The 20890-nt window shown below is 40.3% G+C and overlaps 2 protein-coding genes across 2 annotated transcripts in view; both read left to right on the plus strand.

The window, feature by feature from the left end:
• Nucleotides 1–323: 323 nt before the first annotated feature.
• LOC100950270 (guanylate-binding protein 1-like) lies at nt 324–15103 on the plus strand. Its single transcript, XM_012801625.2, has 14 exons — nt 324–510; nt 1035–1162; nt 2034–2143; nt 2404–2600; nt 3061–3303; nt 5304–5584; nt 6213–6425; nt 7852–7954; nt 8473–8666; nt 9458–9551; nt 10541–10722; nt 12486–12678; nt 13442–13569; nt 15038–15103. The coding sequence occupies exons 1-14, from the start codon at nt 324–326 to the stop codon at nt 15101–15103; spliced, it is 2319 nt and encodes a 772-aa protein (XP_012657079.2).
• Nucleotides 15104–16500: 1397 nt separating this feature from the next.
• The window catches only part of LOC105886443 (guanylate-binding protein 7-like), an 8744-nt gene continuing 4354 nt past the window's right edge, over nt 16501–20890 (plus strand). Inside the window, exons 1-4 of the mRNA XM_023509933.1 lie at nt 16501–16553; nt 16762–16958; nt 18318–18563; nt 19498–19778. Coding sequence (XP_023365701.1) covers nt 16516–16553; nt 16762–16958; nt 18318–18563; nt 19498–19778 — 762 coding nt within the window. The 5' untranslated portion in view covers nt 16501–16515. The remainder of the gene's footprint in view (nt 16554–16761; nt 16959–18317; nt 18564–19497; nt 19779–20890) is intronic.

Below are 20890 nucleotides of genomic sequence, written 5' to 3' on the forward strand. Positions count from 1 at the left end.
GATTCTCTTGCCTCAGCCTCCCAAGTAGCTGGGACTACAGGCACCCACCACAATGCCTGGCTATTGTTTGTTGCAGTTTGGCTGGGCCTGGGTTTGAACCCCCCAACCTCAGTATATGGGGCTGGTGCTCTACCCACTGAGCCACAGGCACCACCCATACTTCCCTAATTTTCTATAATGATGCAGATTTTCAATCATTTGTCCTACCCAATGAATTTTTAGGTCATGCTGGGAAATTTTAAGACTCTTCCTTTTGAATGCAAAAGACTGGAAATTCTAATCTATTTCATTTATCCTCTTGCACATAAGAGAACACCCTGGACATGTCCTCAGAGATCCACATGCCAGACCCAATATGTCTCATTGAGAACATCAAAGGACAACTGAGGGCTAATCCAGATGCCTTGGAGATCCTGTCTGCTATCACACAGCCTGTGGTGGTGGTGGCTATCGTGGGCCTCTACCGCACGGGCAAATCCTACCTGATGAACAAGGTGGCTGGGAAGAAGGGTGAGTGGCCCCAGCAGAGCTTGCATTAGTGTTCTCTGCCAACCTACATGATCAGTGTCCAGGATGAGGAATGAGGAGGGGAAGTTAGAGATGCTGAAGAGTATACTAAAGACTAACTTTCAATCCACAATCATGTTCCTCCCTCCATTATAATCTAGAAAATAAGGGTCAGCTAAATCTCTTGTTACTTTGCTTCACCTGCCCCTTTTAAGAGTAAAACTGTCCTTTGCTGGCTGGAACCAGTAAGTATGGACAGAATTGATATGCACGTGTATAAGCTATATGTCATTTAATAAAATACACTTCAAGGAGCAGAAAGCTTCCACTGATCATTCAGGTAAAATTAAAAGTTCTAATATGAATTACATATTATGATTTTCCTATTTCTATGGTTTTAGTTAAAATGACTATTAACCATCATTGAAGTCTATCTTTTAACATTGGTTTACTTTACCTCTTATCTCAATTTTCAGAAGCACCTGCTATTAGATTTCCAGCTGTTCTTATCTCCCCTCTCCTTGCAGGTTTCTCTCTGGGCTGCACAGTGCAATCTCACACCAAAGGAATCTGGGTATGGTGTGTGCCCCATCCCAGGAAACCAGGACATACCCTAGTTCTGCTGGACACAGAGGGCCTGGGAGATATAGAGAAGGTACAGATCAAGGACTCAGTATGGGAATGAGCCCCTTGTCTCTTAATATTTTATGCTCTATTTAGTTTTTACTCTATCAGAGCTTCCACTTAACTATGGCATGTCTTCTCATTTCTGTTTACATGTCATGAGGCCAAGATTAGCAACCAGAGTTGAGGAAAATACTAATAAGGCATGATTCTAATCATTAAAATCTATGAACTAATCCAATAAACCCCAGGCAGAAAGGTGGTACAGATAAAATCTGTCATGAACATTTTATCACAAGTATAATTCCAGCAGAAAATTCATTTAAAAATTTAGCTTCTGAAACCTTGAGAATATGTGTTCCACAAATTGCTCTGTCTCCTACTAACTCTGTGGTTTTACCAAGTTATCTGAATTATTTTTTAGCCTAATCTGATACGTAAAATGGGTACTGACCTTTACCTACATTATAACATTGTCTGAGCATTTGATAATAAGTAATGTAAACTTTCAGGTACATTATAATGGTCCAATTCTGATTTTGTGCAACAAGTGTAAATATTCCTATCCTACTCCTTCAGCTATCCCAAGGCAAGTTTTATTGTTCATATATAAGCCGATTATGCTTTACATAAAGGAGCATCTTTAAGAGCTTGAAATGCACACTAACCTTGATAATTTATTTTGCAATTATCTACCAGTGGTCTTACTAGGACCCAAGGAGCAATGAATCAGTTCAAAACAAAAATACTAATTAGAAACTGTTCAAGGTCTGTACCTACCAGTAACATCTTTAGATCAGTTTTTCTCATCTCTAATTAAATGAATATACTTTTATCAGTACTCATCTAGAAAGGGCCATGACAATGAAATATACTCCCAGCTTAAATGTGTTGACTTCCAGGGAGACAACCAGAACGACTCCTGGATCTTTGCCCTGGCCATCCTCCTGAGCAGCACCTTTGTATACAATAGTATAGGAACCATCAACCAGCAAGCGATGGACCAGCTACAGTATCCTTTTGTGATCCAGAATGGCCCAAAGTTAGAGGGGAGATTCACATTAACAAGCCAGCAGCTTGACTATGAATCCTGGGGGATTAAATTAAAAAAAAATATGAAAAATTCTTTAAATGCAGGAAAAAGATCCCTTGAACCTACAAATAAACAGAGTTGTTTCAGAACAAGGAAAAATTAACCTTTCAGAATATGTAGAACTAATATGGGATGGGGGCCCTGTTCATTTTGCCACTTTTTCTTAGTTAGCCACTCAGCTATGTGACAGAGCTGACAAATCAAATCAGAACAAAAGCCTCGTGGGGGGACAATGAGGTTGAGGATTCCGCTGAGTTTGTGAGCTTCTTCCCAGACTTCATGTGGACTCTGAGAGATGTGACCCTGAAGGTGGAAGCAGATGGACACCCCCTCACACCAGATGAGTACCTGGAAAATTCTCTGAAGTTAAAGCAAGGTAACAGGGATGGGGAGGAAAACAGGGAGGAAAAATACCAGGAATTAACAATTTTGTACATGTGCTTACATTGACAGAGTTTTTTATATTTTTCTACTCACCAGGCTATTCCTAAGAAGTAATTCTCATTCAGTATCTGACTTACTAGATTCCATTTCAATGGCATTATAGCTCTTTTCAAGAGACAAGTTCCCTTTTCACGTTTTCCTTATACAATTAGAGGGTGCTTTCATCACCTTAAGGAGGAGGAGAAGAAGAATAGGCAGAAGAACATCCACTTAAGTTTAGTCTTTATAAATGTATGGTATATTGCTATTATTTTGCTAAACCTTGTTTAAGGTGTGTGAAATTGCACATAGCCAAAGAATATGGAATAAAAGGAACATTTAGTTGAAGAAATGTCCTGAAGTGACAATTAACACTGAACTAGTTATACCCCCCTTTTTTGTTTTTTTCCCAGGTACCACTAAAAAAGACAAAAATTATAACCTGCCTCGACTCTGCATCCGAAAGTTCTTCCCAAAGAAGAAATGCTTTGTCTTCCCTCCACCCACTGAGTGGAAGAAACTTGCCCAACTTGAGACAATGCATGATGATGAGCTGGATTCGGATTTTGTACAACAAGTGGAAGAATTCTGTTCCTACATCTTAAGCCATTCCAAGACTAAAACTCTTCCAGGAGGTGTCAAGGTCAATGGACTTCGTAAGTCCTTTTCCTAGTACTTCCACTCACTGACCAGGGAAAACAACATCCACTTAAGTTTAGTCTTTATAAATGTATGGTATATTGAAATTATTCTGCTAAATTCAAAATGGTATCAAATAATACCTGATTTTTTTTTAAACTGGGATTCATTGAGGGTACAAAGAATTAGGTTACATTGATTGCATTTGTTAGGTAAAGTCCCTCCTATAATTGTGTCCCTCTCCCAAGAGGTATGCCATACATCGGGACCCCCCCATCCCTCTCCTTCCTCCCCCTTCCCCACTCCCTCATTCTCCTCCCTTCACCTTGTATTAGTTCATCTACTGCCTTCATATTAGAATTGAGTATGGCTCGGTGCCTGTGGCTCAAGTAGCTAAGACACCAGCCACATACACCTAAGGTGGCGGGTTTGAATCCAGCCCGGGCCGCCAAACAACAATGACAGCTGCAACAACAACAACAAAAAAATAGCCAGGTGTTGTGTCGGGTGCCTGTGGTCCCAGCTACTTGGGTGGCGGAGGCAGGAGACTTGCTTGAGCCCAGGAGTTGGAGGTTGCTATGAGCTGTGATGCCCCGGCACTCTACCCAGGGGGACAGCTTGAGGCTCAGTCTCAAAAAAAAAAAAAAAAAAGAATTGAGCACATTGGATTCTTGCTTCTCCATTCTTGTGGTGCTTTACTAAGAAGAATATGTTCCAGGTCAGGCATAGTGGCTCACGCCTGTAATCCTAGCACTCTGGGAGGCCAAGGCAGGTGGATAGCTGGAGCTCAGACTTTGAGACCAGTCTGAGTAAAAGTGAGACCCCCCATCTCTACTAAAATAGAAAAACTAATGCAAGAGAATTGCTTGAGCCCTAGAGTTGGAGGCTGCTGGAACTATGATGCCACAGCACTCAATCCAGGGTAATAGCTCAAGACTCTGTCTCAAAAAAAAGAATATATTGCAAATCAATCCAGATTAATATAAAAGATGTAAAGTCTCCTATATCTGGCTGGGAAATACATCATAAAGGTCAATGAAAAGAAGCCACATACAGGTAGCACCTGTGGCTCAGTGGGCAGGGCGCCAGCCCCACATACCAAGGGTGACGGGTTTGAACCCAGCCCTGGCCAAACTGCAACAAAAAAATAGCCAGATGTTGTGGCAAGCACCTGTAGTCCCAGCTACTGAGGAGGCTGAGGCAAGAGAATTGCCTAAGCCCAGGAATTGGAGGTTACTGTGAGCTATGACACCATGGTACTCTACTGAGGGCAATAAAGTGAGACTCTGTCTCTAAAAAAATAAAAAAAGAAAGAAAGAAAAGAAAAGAAACTCTCTCCTTAATATTTCTCAAATAACCTGGACTTGTACTGCTCTGTTTGGTACCCATTGACATATACATGGCTATTCAATTTAAATGTTAACTAATTAAAGTCAAAGTAAGTTTAAAATTCAAATCACAAGACTATATTTTGAGGGGTCAATAGCTATATAAGGCTAGTGGCTGTCATAATGGGAAGCTCAAAATTACAACAAACATTTCATTCATTCCAGAAAGTTCTGTTGGACAATTCAGAGTAGAGTAAATGAAATGAAGGACTCCACTTGACTAGGATCATATTGTCTTTCTAGCAACACTAACTGAATGTATATCATGGACCAAGATTCAGAGGACTGATGATATAGACAAAAACAAAAGGGGAATTATTTCTGTCCTCCTACAGGTCACAGGACTAAGTAGATGCAAATATTCAAGAAACATAGGCCTACCTAATCTCAAAAAGACATTCTCAGTCTTTGATCTGAATACATATGACTAGTGGCCTTTGCCAAATGGAAAGTTTTGTTTGATAGGTTAAGCAAGTTCTGAGAATCTGCATTAGTGTCAGGCTTCCACTTGATGCTAATGCCACTGATGAAGCAAACAGCTCTTAATAGATGGATTCAAACTTATATATAACAGAGAGTTTTCTTCACTCTACCTACAACCAACATCATCATTTGTTCTCCATTTGTAGGCCTACAGAGCCTGGTGCTGACCTATGTCAATGCAATCAGTAGTGGGGATCTGCTCTGTCTTGAGAACGCAGTCCAGGTCTTGGCCCAGATAGAGAACTCCATTGCAGTGCAAAACGCCATTGACCACTATGACCAGCAGATGAGCCAGAAGGTGCAGCTGCCCACGGAGACCCTCCAGGACCTTCTGGACCTGCACAGGGCCAGTGAGAAGGAGGCCATCGAAATTTTCATCAGGGATTCCTTCAAAGATGTAGATCAACTATTTCAAAAGGAGTTAATGGTAATTTTTCTTCCAAGTTTATCGAGATTTGGATTTTAGAAAACAAAGTACTAGTAAGAAATAAAATGAGCATTTATATTGAGAGAGGCAATTGTTATAAGACTTTAAAACAGTGTCAGCTACCTATTGGCAATCATGATGATCAGAAGTAACAATTATATTATTATGGACAAAAAGTTTTGAGATTCTTTTTCTTTTTTAAACAAAATAATAGTCTTCCATTTAATTACACACATAACTAACAATCAGAGTGTCTAATTTAATAACATGCCTGCTGTTTATCAGACTGATTCTCTGAACAAAAGCAAAGAAACTTGGAGTCTTAATGATCTTGATCAGCCTGACATTGTGCTGTATTTATCCGATTTATGGTAATAATTGGTCCAATTTGAACCAGAACTACTTGTAAAATTGATACATAATACTAGCAATATTTGCTCTGAACCTGACCTCCAAGGAGAAGGACGTCATAAGAAAGTCCACGTTAACACACACAATAAAGTTCTGTAGTGTTGTGTTTGAGTTCCTAGGAAACCATATTAAGTTTATTGAGAAGAATTTTCCAAATTCTGAGGCATAACTAATATAGTCCCCTGTTTTCTTTTTACTTCCTATGTTTATGTTAAAGGCTCAGCTAGATAAAAAGTGGGATAACTTTAATGAACAGAATCTGAAAGCATCATCAGCTCATTGTCTGACTTTACTTCAAGATATTTTTGGCCCTCTAGAAGAAGCAGTGAAACAGGGAATTTATTCCAAAGCTGGGGGATATCATCTCTTTATTGAGAAGACAGAAGAACTGAAGAAAAAGTACCTTCAGCAACCCAAGAAGGGGGTACAGGTAACCAAGATTTTATCTGTTTCTGGGAAGATTCTATGGTCTCTTCTCCTTGAAACACCATGTGACCAAGTGTATTTCTTTTTTTTTTTTCTTTCTTGAGACAGAGTTTGCCCTCAGTAGAGTGCTGTGGCATCAAAGCTCACAGCAACCTCAAATTCTTTGGGATTAAGCAATACTCTTGCCTCAGCCTCCCATGTAGCTAGGACTACAGGCATCCGCCATAATGCTCAGCTCTGTTTTGGTTGTAGCTGACTTTGTTGTTTGTCAGGCCCCGGCTTAATTCAAACTCATCACCTGCTGTGTATGTGGCTGGAGCCCTAGCTGCTGAACTACAGGCACCAAGACCGCCCCCCTTTTTTTTTTTTGGCTGTTGTTATAGTTGTCATTGTTGTTAAGCTGGCCTGGGCTAGGTTCAAACCCACCAGCCTGGGTGTATGTGGCTGACACCATAACTACTGTGCTAGGGGTGCCAAGCCTGACCGAGTGTATTTCTTATCTACATACCACTCACTCTTTTATTCAATAAACATGTATAGGGAGTCTGTTATACCACATGTTCTAGTTCTCATCAAAGAGAGTGCATTCAACATTTACACATAAACTGGATTTTCAGATTGATCATCAAGATAACCCAAGATAACCCAAATACCTATTCTGGGTATTTGATGTAACAAAAGACAAAAATCCAATCATGTTGCTTATTCAAAAGTAGTAATTTTTTTTTTTGTTTTTGAGACAGTCTCACTTTGTCACCCTCAGTACAGTGCCATGGGTTCATAGCTCACAGCAACCACAAACCCTTGGGCTCAAGCAATCCTCTTGCATCAGCCTCCTGAGTACCTGGGACTACAGGTACCCGCCACAATGTCCAGTCATTTTTAAAGAAGGAGGTCTCAAACTCCCAAGCTCAGGTGATCCACCCACCTCAGCCTCCCAGAGTTCTAGGATTACAGGCATGGACCACCATTCCTGGCCTTCAAAGGTGGTACTTTATCAAGTTTTGGCTTCAAGGCAGTTTAAGAGGAGGGAGATCTAAGAGTTCAAAACATGTTATCTTCTCTGTCTCTGACCTCCACTCCCCTCCATTCTTTCTCCACTTTCTTCTCTGTGAAGCTTTCTCCATGATGGCTTCATTCTGTAGCAAGCTCAGCCCATATGGAACCACAGCACCAACTGCTCCAAAATTATAGCCCTCAGCCTCAAAAGACAGACATTGTCTTTTTTCTAGTATCTATTAACCTGCTAAAAAAAAAAAAAGAATGTTTCTAGAATGTTCCATGACTGCCTGCCCTCCAGGATGTTCCTGACTCTGTGACAGGGACACTTGACCACATGTCCCACCTAGAAGGACAGATGGTAGGCAGATGAATGAGGACAAATGAAGACAGCCATTTTCTGCTGCTCACTGTGTTCTCTGCGTCCCAAGGCTGAAAGGATTCTGCAGGAGTACTTGAGGTCCAGGGGGCCTATGACTAATGTCATTCTACTGATGGACCAGACTCTCACAGAAAAGGAAAAGGAGATTGAAGGTAAGGGGCAACTCAAGCCTCTAGATATTCACAAAATCTCTTAAAAGTTTAAATATTTGGCCAGATAAAGCTTTGATCATTAAATTAAGTTGAAAAAGCAAAGATTTGCTTCGTTCCTAACACCATTTCTGAGCGTGGCCTATGCCGGCACTAGCGCTATGAAAACCCCCAAAGTGAATTAGTGTTAGGAGAGTCCCTCTACACAGTGTTTTTCAACCTTTTTTATCTCACAGCACACTTGAACCTGTAGTTAAACTTCCATGGCACACTTAAATTATGTAGACCACAAAAGAAAAGGGTAAAAAAAAAAAAAAGAATATACTTTTTATGCTTTGAACTTCTTTCAAAAACAATTGAATTAATGATCCTTAAAAAAAATTGCAATACACCTAACATCCTCTCATGGCACACTGGTTGAAACTCGCTGCTCTAGAGAGCAGCAATGCTAACAAACACGTATGGAAGGAAGAAAAGGGTAATACCGCAAACCTACATGGATTTTTCTTTTTCTTCTTCAGTGGAACGTGAAAAAGCTGCATCTGCACAGGCTGCAGCAAAATTGCTGGAGGACATGCAGAGCAAGTATAAGCAGATGATGGAGCAGGCAGAGAGGAGTTACCAGGAGCATGTGCGACAGCTGACTGAGAAGATGGAGAAGGACAGGGCCCAGGTGCTGGCCGAGCAAGAGAGGACGCTACATCTCAAACTTCAGGTCTTCGATTATGTCATTTCAGTTTTGTCTTCCTCTGTCCCAATTCACAGAGTGTACCGGTTGAGACATTTGCATCAGCCACTCTAGGAGGCTTTCAATTTCCTTTTGATTCCCATGGAATCCTTAGGTTATGCATCACTAACAAATAATAGCTAATCACTGGCTGACAAAGCAAGTTGTCACTGGTTAGATGCCAGGGCGGCCAGTACCTTCCTGTTCTTCAAGTCCACACTGAGTGTGGTCCAGTAATAACCTATGGGTCACAAGATACCCTGATCTCGACTGATTACTGTGCCAATCAAAATTTTGGAGGCTTGTACTGATATCTCCTTTGTTTCTGAGCATTGGATAGCAATATTTCCCTTGGATCTCGACTGTGATTCTGGAATATGTATATACATAATTGTGTGTGTGTCCACTATATAGAAGGTGAGAGTTGAAGCAAAGAAAAAATTTTTTAAACGTGACAATTAACACAGAATAATTGAGTTCAATATGGGTTCAAGTGTCATAAGATGGAATAGTAGGGCAAACATATTTCAGAAAATATGAAGAAAAAAACTCTTCTTCAGCTTCAGAAGAAATCCTAGAAGAAAGCAATGGTGGGCTTAGGAGACTCAAGATAGAGAGATATAACATAACATAAAGGGACAAAGGGATTTTCATGAGCGTCAAAATCTTTTGAGGAATTATTAGAATTACTAAAAGGAGAACTAATTTGGCAATTATACTACAAATTCACTGATTTGATTTTATTCTGTGTCAGTGTTAATGTTCTCTTTTCCTTTTAGGAACAGAAACAACTACTCAAGGAGGGAATCAGAGAAGAGAGCACAAAACTCCAGGAAGAGATTCGGAATATGGACATGAGAAACAAAGGGAAAAGTACTATTATCTACATCATATTATAATTTACAAATTCAAAGAACAGACCTTCCTTTTCCCACACTCTTGTGCAAGGCCACACATAACAATGAGCAAAGTCAGGTCTTCAGACAATTGCCACTAAACTAAACATAAAATCATGATGCTTGCACTTTCGTTAGGACATCAAGTTTGTAAAGAGGAAGGTTACATGAAGCAAACAAAAAGAAAGTTACCTACTAGCTGTTAATTTCATGGCTACTGATGGTACTGATGATTAGTCTTAGCTGAAATGCACATTTACTCTAAAGTAATTTTAAATTGAATGAGTGGGACACTTTTAAAATGGGAAGATCTCAGGTGGGTTCTGTTTTTCTTCCTCATCCTCTCCCTAATTTTAGACATATTCAACCCAGTGCTCTTTCTCAAGGGTTTACCTGCACTATGGGATGGGTATGCAGTGTTGTGAATATAGGGTCAATCAGATAGCAAATGAATGATGTCTTTGGGCACAGCCAAGCATCACTTCTGTCTAGCAATCAACAGCCAGTATGCCATTAAAAGGAAGTCCTCATCTGCCACCAGGGTCAGGATCCATAACCTAGCTACAGTGGGTAGATGTGGAAGTTCACAGCTGTGTAGAGGCTGTGCAACCTGCAGGAACTAAGGAGAGTCATGGCAGAAAAATGCTCACATCTGTGCAGTGGTGAACACATAATAGCAAGGCTCAACATTTTCTTCCATAGAAGCCCTCTGGGCAATCACTACAACTTGTCCCAGCCTGGTCCACCTGAAGTCATTACACTAGAAGAAAAACATCAAAGATGCACTGTAGTCCATGAAACCATTTCTGAGTAAGATGTAACAAAGTTGATAGACATATAGTTATTCCAAGGGGAATTTCATGCCAGGGAAATTCTTCTATGGAGCAGCAACAATACCAAGTGAGGAGAGAGGGAAGATGTAACATGGTAAGATTGCACAAATCTTTTTCTTCATTTTTTTCTCAGTGGAACATGAAAAAGCTGAATCTGCAAAAATAATGGAGGAAATGAAAAAGATGAAACAGCAAGTGATGGAACAGAATGAAAAGAGTCACCAGAAACATGTGCACCGATGGACTGAGAAGATGGAGAGAGAAGGGGCCCATTCATTCGGAGCAGAGGAGAGGATTCTAACTCCTAACTCTCAGGTATTCCATTCCACATCTCATGTTACTGGACTCAGATAAAAAACAGGATTAAGAATGAGAGCATGGCTCGGCGCCTATAGCTCAACCGGCTAAGCCGCCAGCCACGTACACCTAAGGTGGCGGGTTCGAATCCCCAGCCCGGACCCGCCAAACAACAATGACGGCTGCAACCAAAAAATAGCCGGGCGTTGTGGCGGGCATCTGTGGTCCCAGCTACTTGGGAGGCGGAGGCAGGAGACTCGCTTGAGCCCAGGAGTTGGAGGTTGCTGTGAGCTGTAATGCCACGGCACTCTGCCCAGGGGGACAGCTTGAGGCTCTGTCTCAAAAAAAAAAAAAAAAAAAAAAAAAAAATGAGAGCATGAAATTCTTCTTAGTGAAGCATCTCAAGAATGAGCAAAAAAGGCTCAGTGCCCATAGCTCAGTGAGTAAACGCCGGCCACATACACCCAGGCTGGAGGGTTCGAGCCTAGCCTGGGCCTCCTAAACAACAATGATGATTGCAACCAAAAAATACCTGGGCATTGTGGTGCCTGTATTCTCAGCTACTTGGGAGGCTGAGGCAAGAGAATCATTTAAGCCCAAGAGTTTGAGGTTGCTGTGAGCTGTGATGCCAAGGCACTCTACCGAGGGTGACATAATGAGACTCTGTCTCAAAAGGAAGAAAAAAAAAAGAATGAGAACAAAAGTCTCCAATGTACTCAATGTTAACATGAAACCAATATATTAGCAACCACACACAAGTATAGTCTATCAAGGGGGAGGAAAGGGAGTGAGAAGGGAGGAACAAGGAGGGGAGTGATTGGCAGTATCTCAACTAGTATACACAACGTGTGGGTGTTCAGTGCACCCCCTGGGTGAAGGGCTCAGTGACAACTTGAACTTTACCTTACAATCAAAAACAATGTAACCTAAGCATTTGTACCCGCATATTAAAAAATTTAAAAATTAAAAAAAAAAAGAATGACAGCATGATTCTCAAAAAGTCCAGACACTGTATCACAGTTGTCATTAACTTCAAATGAAAATCCACACTTCCTATCTCTTCAGAAACATTATTATTTTTAACAAATACTTGTATTATAGTACTTTGTACCAAGTCTGTTTGAAATTCTTTTTTTTTTTGCAGTTTTTGGCTGGGGTCGGATTTGAACCTGCTACCTCTGTAGTATATAGGGCCGGCACCCTAATCCTTTGAGCCATAGGCACCGCCCTGTTTTAAATTCTTTATAAATATCATCTTCTTTAATCACAAGAATTGCTCTCTACATACACTAGTTAGTATTAGTAATCCCATTTTTAAGAAGGAGAAATTAAGGAAAAGGCAGGCTTCATATCTTGTTTGGTCATATAGTCAGTAAAGATTGATTCAGTATTTAAACCTAGGTACTATGGCTTCAAACCATAAAAAACTGATAAATGTAAATAAAAAATAGAAAAAGAAAAGAAGAAAAACCTGTCAAGTCAGAGGTGAACTAGAGTTACACAGCCCCCAACCAAGAGATTCCTGGAGTCACCAGAAGCTAAAAGAAGTAATTGTTCTCTTCTAGAACCCTCAAAGATAATATGGCCTTGGTAACTTACTGATTTTGAACCTCTACTCTCTGAAACCACAATAAGATAGATTTCAGTGGTTTTAAGGTATACAGATTGTGTGTCACAAACATATCACAAACAAGAAGCCAATATGAACATGCCTTGAATAAACAGGATTTGAAATGATTTGAGGGTGTCACACTATTCTGAGAAGCTTTGGGGGTTGGCAGGTTACCGAGACGTCTCAACTCATGACCGCCCCTGTATGTCTGGTGGAGAACAAGGACAATCAGTTGTCAGTGAACCAGCAAGCTATGCAGATACTTAGCAGTATTTCTCAGCCTGTGGTGGTGGTGGCCATCGTAGGGCTGTATCGCACTGGGAAATCCTACCTGATGAACCGCCTGGCAGGACAGAACCATGGTGAGTGTTGTCCTGGGCGGGCTTGTCTCAGACTCTTATTCCTCCTCCATGGTCAGATGATGAGAAAATCCAGCCTCTCTCAATAAACAGAACTTTTAACTCTAACTCTTTTTTTTTTTTTTTTTTTTAGTTTTTGGCTGGGGCTGGGTTTGAACCCACCACCTCCAGCATATGGGGCCAGCGCCCTACCCCTTTGAGCCATAGGCACCACCCAACTCTAACTCTTAATAGCAAGTTACCCGCCTTACTTTTATCTGTCCCCCTGCTCTTGTTTCTCTATTATGAAGGAAAGTCTGTCCTACTGCAGATCAGAATCCTGCCTTCTTCACCTTCCCATTCGTGGCTGTTGCCAAACCCACCTTCCACTGTGGCTACCACACCATTTTTATTTGCCAGCTGTTAAGGCAAATTGATGGTATTTCAATTTCCTTTTTCTACTTCTTTCTTCCCCATGCTTTCCTTCCCTGCACTCCTCTCAGACATTGAATCCCATCATTCTTTCCAACTATCCTTGCTGTGGTCACAAATGACATTTGTTTTATTTTCCTTACGCAGTAGATGCTCCTTTGTCTCCATCATGAGCCCTTTCTTGGCATCATTCTCACAGCTGACCTCCTCCTACTATGGCACAAAATTTAGGAAATGGAGAAGGCACCATGTTGTTTCTTGGAGTACTTGTCATCCTACAAGTATGACTTTGTAATCCCCAGAATGCTGGCCCTGTCTACCAGCCCTGGACATTGTTTCTTCCCTTCCCTTGCAGGCTTCCCTCTGGGCTCCACAATAAGGTCTGAAACTAAAGGCATCTGGATGTGGTGTGTCCCCCACCCCACCAAGCTGAACCAGACCCTGGTCCTTCTGGACACTGAGGGCCTGGGCGATGTGGAAAAGGTAAAGGCAGAGAGTGGGAGACTGATCCCTTTCACTCTTGCTCTCTCCTTTCTTAATGATCATTTGTAATTGAATTTATGAAATATATTCCAGAAATCTAGAAATCCAACTATCAAGGTGAACTTTGGGGCAGCACCTGTGGCTCAATGGGTAGGGCGCTGGCCCCATATACTGAAGGTGGCAGGTTCAAACCTGGCCCCGGCCAAATGGTAAACAAAGAATAGCCAGGCGTTGTGGTATGCGCCTATAGTCCCAGTTACTCAGGAGGCTGAGGCAAGAGAATCGCCTAAAGCCAGGAGTTGGAGGTTGCTGTGAGCTGTGATGCCATGGCACTCTACCAACGGAGATGAAGTGAGACTATGTCTCCAAAAAAAATAAATAAATAAAAAGGTGAACTTTGGTCTTTTTGAACCTAACTTCTAGGTAAAATCAAACATTGTACGTTAGATTAAAAGGTTTATTTCTTGACACTGAGATGAATTATTTTATTCAGTTTAAGAAATAAATTTGAGTTCTAGTCCCCTAAACCCAATACTGTAGAGGGAACAAAATAAAGGCCCTGCCTTCAAAGAGTTTTCAGGCCAGTTTGGGAGACCAGGTGTATATAGTCAGAGTTAATACATTGTTTTTGGTGTTTTAATACCTAAAACAAGGTGCTTTCCCTTGCAAGCAGATCCAGGGATAGAGGTTAATATTCAGGTAACTGATTGAGTTCCATGGCTCATGGAACAGAGGGGAAGAAGCAGGTTGGGTAGAAGGAAATTAGCACAGTCCCAGGCATCCGTCCATTCCATAGGAAGCTATGGCCACAATGAGGTTTCATGTTACTCTTAATTGAGATAATAATTAATCACTGAAAGACAATTCTAGAAGTCATTCTCATTAAGAAGATTAACCTGTGACCCAACAAGGTGGCTCACACCTGTAACCCTAGCATTCTGGAAGGCCAAGGCCAGTGGATCACTTCAGCTCAGGAGTTCAAGACCAGCCCGATCAAGGCAACAACAGCCTGACCAAGAGCAAGACTTCATCTCTACTAAAAATAGAAAAACATTAGCTGGGCACTGTGGTGGGCCCCTATAGTCCCAGTTACTCAAGAGGCTGAGGCAGGAGGATTGCTTGTACCCAGGAGTTTGAAGTTGCTGTGAGCTAAGCTGATTAGTTAACTTCAGCCTGGGCAATAGAGTGAGACTCTATCTCAAAAAAATAGAGGACAAACACCTGAAATCTGTCTTCCATTGTCATTCTCAATAGCTAGGAGAATAAATCCTTCAATTCTAAAAGTGGATCAGACTACACATTGCAGCTCCCACTATAAATAACTAGAAGGTGACTTGGTAGAAAAGAGAAGTCATCAACCCTGTCCAACAGAATCAGGAAGGGCTTCTGATCCACCTGCAGGGCTTCTAGATGAAGTGTGTGGTCAAGACTTAGACCATGGGAAGCTATGGCATTTCTTATGGTGAAGCTCATCAACTACCCACAGAGCACTATGGAAGGCTTTGAAACACCTCTGACTGTGCTGGTTCCATGAAAGTACGTGTTGGTCCCCCAAGAAACATTTTCAGATGAATTTAGATATCTTAGCTTTGCAGTACTAGGTTAAGTTATGACCTTTCTTTCTTTATTGTTTTACTTTCAGGCATATTGGAATTACTATCTCCATTTCTATAGCTCTTTATTTCTTCCCAATGAGGAACTGAATATTCAGTTTTCTATTAAAACCATATATCAAACAGAATTATAGAGTCAATATTTAAGGAGTTCATTTTTACCACACATATTACTAATTATTACTGGTCACTTTTTAAAAAACTAATATGTGGTAAAAATAATGATGATTTTCTCCCCCAGACTCCTATATAAAGTCTTTGAGGCATAGATTCTAGTTTTATATGTATTCAAGGGCTCAGCACTAAATGTTATACACATTTTACAGAAGAAATAACTTCCAGACTGTGCTGTAATTTAGACCATGATATATATACTTTACACAAGGTAGCCTAGCTTCTAAGGCCCTTTATCATCCTGTACCAGGGCTATCCATCTAGCCTTCTACCCTCTGCTCCACCTTCCAATACACAAAATATCTTTATCCTTATTGGGAAGGAGTCCTGAAGTGTAACATGTCCAATTGTGCTTTTCCTGCTGGTCTCTCTGCATCATACTCCTTCAAATCCACACTCTATCAATTTTTTCACACTAGGCTCAAGGCTACCAGAACATCTTCACATCACATACCTTTCCTTCAACTTCTATAGCTTCTATTCTTCCTTGACAGACTTATTTTTAATTTAATATTGTGAGTATAGGTTGTACTACCTACTTGCATTACTAAGATGTAAGCTCTTTACAGATAGTGTCACAGTTGTTGAAGTCATTTCACACATTTGTCATCACATTGAACAACAAGAATAGTGTGAAACATTTAGTAGGTTGCTGTATTTGTTAAATTTAATTGGATATAATTTTAGTCCTTAATTGTGCCAAGCATGGTATGTGCTAAGCCATATTTTACAGCTCACAATCAACAGATAAGTGTTGAATGAGTAAGTGCTAACACCTTACACTGCACATTTAATTGTATGGCAGATACTGTATTAGTTTTGCTATATATATTATCTTACTACATCCCATTGTGCAAAAGGAAAACACCATGGAAAACTATGATTAGCATCCTTTTACACAAGTGGAAATGACATGGCAAGAAATGTCAATATCATTGTCAAAGCTGAGATGTGTATCCATGTCTGTCTTTGAAGTATACTTCTTTGACTAGCCAATATGTTAGTGAAAAATAATAATTAAAGATTGAGAGAATAAATATCTGGATAAGTCTCTAAAGAGTAAACCATCATCTACTGAGCTTTCTAGGGTGACCCCAAGAATGACTCGTGGATCTTTGCCCTGGCTGTGCTTCTCAGCAGCGCATTTGTCTACAACAGCATGAATACCATCAACAACGATGCCTTGGAGAAGCTGCAGTATCCTTCCAAGAACCAAACTATTATACTACTTTTCACTGAGGAATTCATGGAAATGAAGGGCATGTCAGAATTTTGTTCCTTGTAGCTGAGTTGCCAATGGGGGCATGGATGGGATAAAGAGGAAAAGAAAGTGTTTATGATAATTTTTTATAAGAAAAATTAGCAATTGTGGACAGGGAGTTCCTTTTCCTTAGCCAAGTCCTAGTTATGTGACAGAGCTCACAGAATTAATCAGGACGAAGTCCTCTCTGAGATCTGATGGAGCCAAGGATACCACAGAGTTTGTAAGTTTCTTTCCAGATTTTGTCTGGACTGTGCGGGATTTCACCCTGACTCTGGAGTTAGATGGACACGCAATCACAGAAGATGAGTACCTGGAGAATGCCTTGAAGCTGATTCCAGGTATCAGAGCACAGCCTGGGTGGGGAATGGTGCAGCATTGGTTGGTCCGCTGAACATTGCCCATCAGGTCTTGGGTAACGTTTGTATTTAAGACTACATTGAAATCCATAGAAATGGTGACTGACAAGCAAGTTGAAAAGTTTAAGCTCCCCCTAAAAGAGAAGAGCCTAATAGTGAGCAAATTTACTCAAAATCAATTTGTACATAATTTATATCTTAGCACTAGATAACAAAGATTACAAAAACTTCCTAAAGACTAAGCATGAATGTTCACTGTTTCAGCTCCTGCTTTTCTTACTGATGAAAATAAGTAGCCACGAGTTTGTGAAACATAAAACCCAATTGAAAAGTTTATCCAATAAGAAAACTAATTTCATACATTATCTCTTATTCTTCCCAAAGAGAGATACACATTTTTAATTACTGTATAGCTATATTTTCTACCAAAACAGGGTTTATATTCTAGATAAACTTGAAGAAATGGGTATTTTAAATCTATACCTTCTCAATATTAATGTTTCTTTGTATAGCCAGTATACAAAAAATCATAACTACTAGAACATTAATTTTACTTTCTACATAATGGTTTCCTCTTTGTTTCAACATACTTATTCATATTATAACTTCAAGTAATATATTATTTTAGTAGAGGATATCTACATGGATGTGTAACTGGTGAAGCCTTGAGAGAAATATGAATTTTCCTTATTCATCCTTTCATTCTTTGTCCATTCATAACTTTTCTACCAACTTTTGAGCAATTAGGTGAGCATAAGCAACACCATAAATTCAGATATAATCTTTGGCCTTAAAATGTTGACGTGATTTTGACATCTTCAAATTACATTTTGGTTAAATTATTCTTCAGAAGCTTTTATTGAATAAAAGCTAACATTGTTCAAATGCTTTCAGTAGCAAGGTAGATTTTCTTAAATAATAATGTGCCACATGTCCTCCGCCTAACTTTTCCTCAGAATCCTTCTTTGTGACTCTTCCTTTTGACACCACAATTTCTATGTGAGATGAAGCTCACATTTCACCTTTCATTCATTCATCCATGTATTTGATAAATATCTGCTAACAGCTACTCCATACCCAACTCTGGGTTTGGGTTTCTAGAAATACCAGCCTTATTATTTTTTTTAGTTTGGGGCAAGATTTGTCACCAAATATCTTTCCAGAGTTATGTAATTGATAGAAGTTTGATTTGCAAAAGGGTTTTGAATGTCTAGGTTAAAAGAGTTTTATAATCACAGAAAACAGCAAATGAACAAAACTGTCTGGTCATAAAAATTGTTAGCCCCCTTATCCCATCCCAGAGAGACGCCCTGTGTAATTTCTGTTTCTTCTCTTCCTCAGGCAGTAATCCCAAACTCCAAATTTCCAATCAGCCCAAGGAGTACATCAAGCGTTTCTTTCCCAGAAAAAAGTGTTTTGTGTTTGACCGGCCAATAAGTAACACAGAACTCTTAGCACATATTGAGAGGGTGTCGGAAGACCAATTGGATCCTAAATTCCAGAAGCAATCAATGAATTTCTGCTCTTATATCTTCACCCATGCAAGCACCAAGACCCTGAGACAGGGTATCATTGTCACCGGGAATCGTGAGTCTCTTTTGTCCCAAAGCACATCTCTCTGTGGTCCAATGTGGGAGAGGAAGCTATGATACTTCTGTGGGTTTGTCAATAATTCTGTTTGCTTTTGTATAAGAATGTGGAGAAAGAGAGGTTCATCCCACACATAGAAATGCATGTTTCTTCATTAAAGTTTCTCTGCACAAGGGTTTATCAAGGTCTATTACATCTCATGAAATGAATACATGGATGAAATAGGCACAAATGGCCTTAGGAGAGAAATATGCACGATGAGGAGAAATCCTACAGGAAGAATGTTTCTCAGTGAAGACAGACAACACATTTTATAAATTTACTGAGGTACTCAGTAAGCCATGAGTTTCATGAAATCTCACTGAAGGTGTGAGACACATTTTAATATAATCTTATATACATGGCCAGCTCCATGGTCATGGCACCTATGCAGTCACCTGGTCTCCAAGCTGAGAGATGCTCCTACTTGGTCCAATGCTCTGTGTTGCTGTCTTCTAATTTCTGATACTTTTTATAAGGGGACTTCCATTTTTTCCTGGAACTAGGACTCATAGATTATATATTAATAATTTATTTTCCATGTGTAATAAACTCATTTATATTTTAAGCTTCTGGGAAAGTATTTCCATAAAATTCCATAAAAATTTCCATAAAACACATTGGTTGCAGTGAATAATTTAATTTTGTAGCAGGGTGAAATAAAAAGCCATAAGAGAAAGAGTGAATAGGAAAAGCAGTGATAGGATTACAGAGAGTAGATTCATAGAAGTTGAAAGAGGAAGAGGAGGAAGATGAAGAGGAGAAGAAAGGAGAAATTTCAAGATAATTAGAATTTTTGTGATTTTCAGAATGTTCATCCTTGAATCTTATAAAAACAATCAGTAAAAAAACCTTCATGGTCTCCATTATTCTCTAAACATACGTCATTCAGGTCTGGGGACGCTGGTGGTGACCTACGTGGATGCCATCAACAGTGGAGCAGTGCCTTGTCTGGAGAATGCAGTGACAACTCTGGCCCAGCGTGAGAACTCAGCAGCTGTGCAGAGGGCAGCTGACCACTACAGCCAGCAGATGGACCAGCGAGCCAGGCTCCCCACAGACACTCTTCAGGAGCTGCTGGAGTTGCACACGGCCTGTGAGAGGGAGGCCATTACCATCTTCATGGAGCATTCCTTCAGGGACGACACACGGGAGTTCCACAAACAGCTCATGGTACTTTTAGTATTTATCCTTCCTGATTCTGGCCCTTCTAAGTGATGCCTAAACTTGACCTCTGTGACCCCATAGTGCATCTCCTTACTATTTGAAAAAAACTTTGGTTCCTGTGAATGACAGATCACACTTTCTCTAAACAGTGGTCACTCTTTTTGTTGCTTGAAACAAATTACCATGAGGTTAGGAGTTTAAAACAACACACATTATTAGCTCACTGTTCTGTAGATCAGAAGTCCTCATCAAGGTATCTGGGCACTCTGTGTCCCACAGCCAGAAACAAGCTGTCAGTGGCCTCAGTTTTCATTTGGAGGCTCTGCGGAAACACTGGCCAACTAGCAGCCAGCAATGATGTATCACATCCTTCTGTCTCTAACCTCTCTGAGTCCCTCTTCTCATACCAGCTAGAAATAGCTGCTTTTTTTTTTTTCCAGTTTAAATGTGAAGAGAACTGCCATGTTTATGCTGTTGTCTTCCTATTCCTGAACATGGAAAAGATCTGACCTTCTTTAACATATTTTAATAAAATTCTATCTTTTTCTCCATAATGGTTTTGGTGTGTTAGCTAGATTTATTCCTTGGCACTTTGTAAATTTCTATTCATTGTGTGAAGGTACCATTTGAAAAGTAACACTTTCTAATTGTACATTGCTGGTGTAAAGGAATGCAGTCTACCTGACACCTGGACCAAGCATTCTTCTCAAACTCCTGGCCTCCAGTGAGTAATCCCAGGTAGCTGGGATTACAGCTGTGAGCCAATGTCCCCAGTTGGACCAAACATTCTTCTATGTGGTAAAAATGAAGATTTCCTTTAAAGTTAAGAAAGACAAAAGGGGGCAGCACCTGTAGTTCAGTGGGTAGGGTGCTGGCCTCATACACAGAGGCTGACAGTTTCAAACCCAGCCAGGGCCCCTAAGCAAAAGTGACAATTGCAACAAAAAAATAGCTGGGCATTGTGGCGGGCACCTGTAGTCCCAGCCACTTGGGAGACTGAGGCAAGAGAATCGCTTGAGCCCAAGAGTTAGAGGTGACTGTGACGCCACAGCACTACCCAAGCTGACAGCTTGAAACTCTTTCTCAAAAAAAAAAAAAAAAAAAAAAGAAAGAATTTT

This window comes from Otolemur garnettii, unplaced genomic scaffold, assembly GCF_000181295.1.
Source record: "Otolemur garnettii isolate 467f Iridium unplaced genomic scaffold, OtoGar3 scaffold00010, whole genome shotgun sequence".
NCBI lineage: Eukaryota > Metazoa > Chordata > Mammalia > Primates > Galagidae > Otolemur > Otolemur garnettii.

What these genes read in the sequence shown, in the direction of transcription:
- LOC100950270 (XM_012801625.2), top strand. Translation starts at nt 324, where the DNA reads ATGTCCTCAGAGATCCACATGCCAGACCCAATATGTCTCATTGAGAAC. An exon ending in GCCTGGGAGATATAGAGAAG is followed by an intron (nt 1,163 to 2,033) that starts GTACAGATCAAG and finishes GTTGACTTCCAG; the next exon opens with GGAGACAACCAGAACGACTC. An exon ending in TATTTCAAAAGGAGTTAATG is followed by an intron (nt 5,585 to 6,212) that starts GTAATTTTTCTT and finishes TTTATGTTAAAG; the next exon opens with GCTCAGCTAGATAAAAAGTG.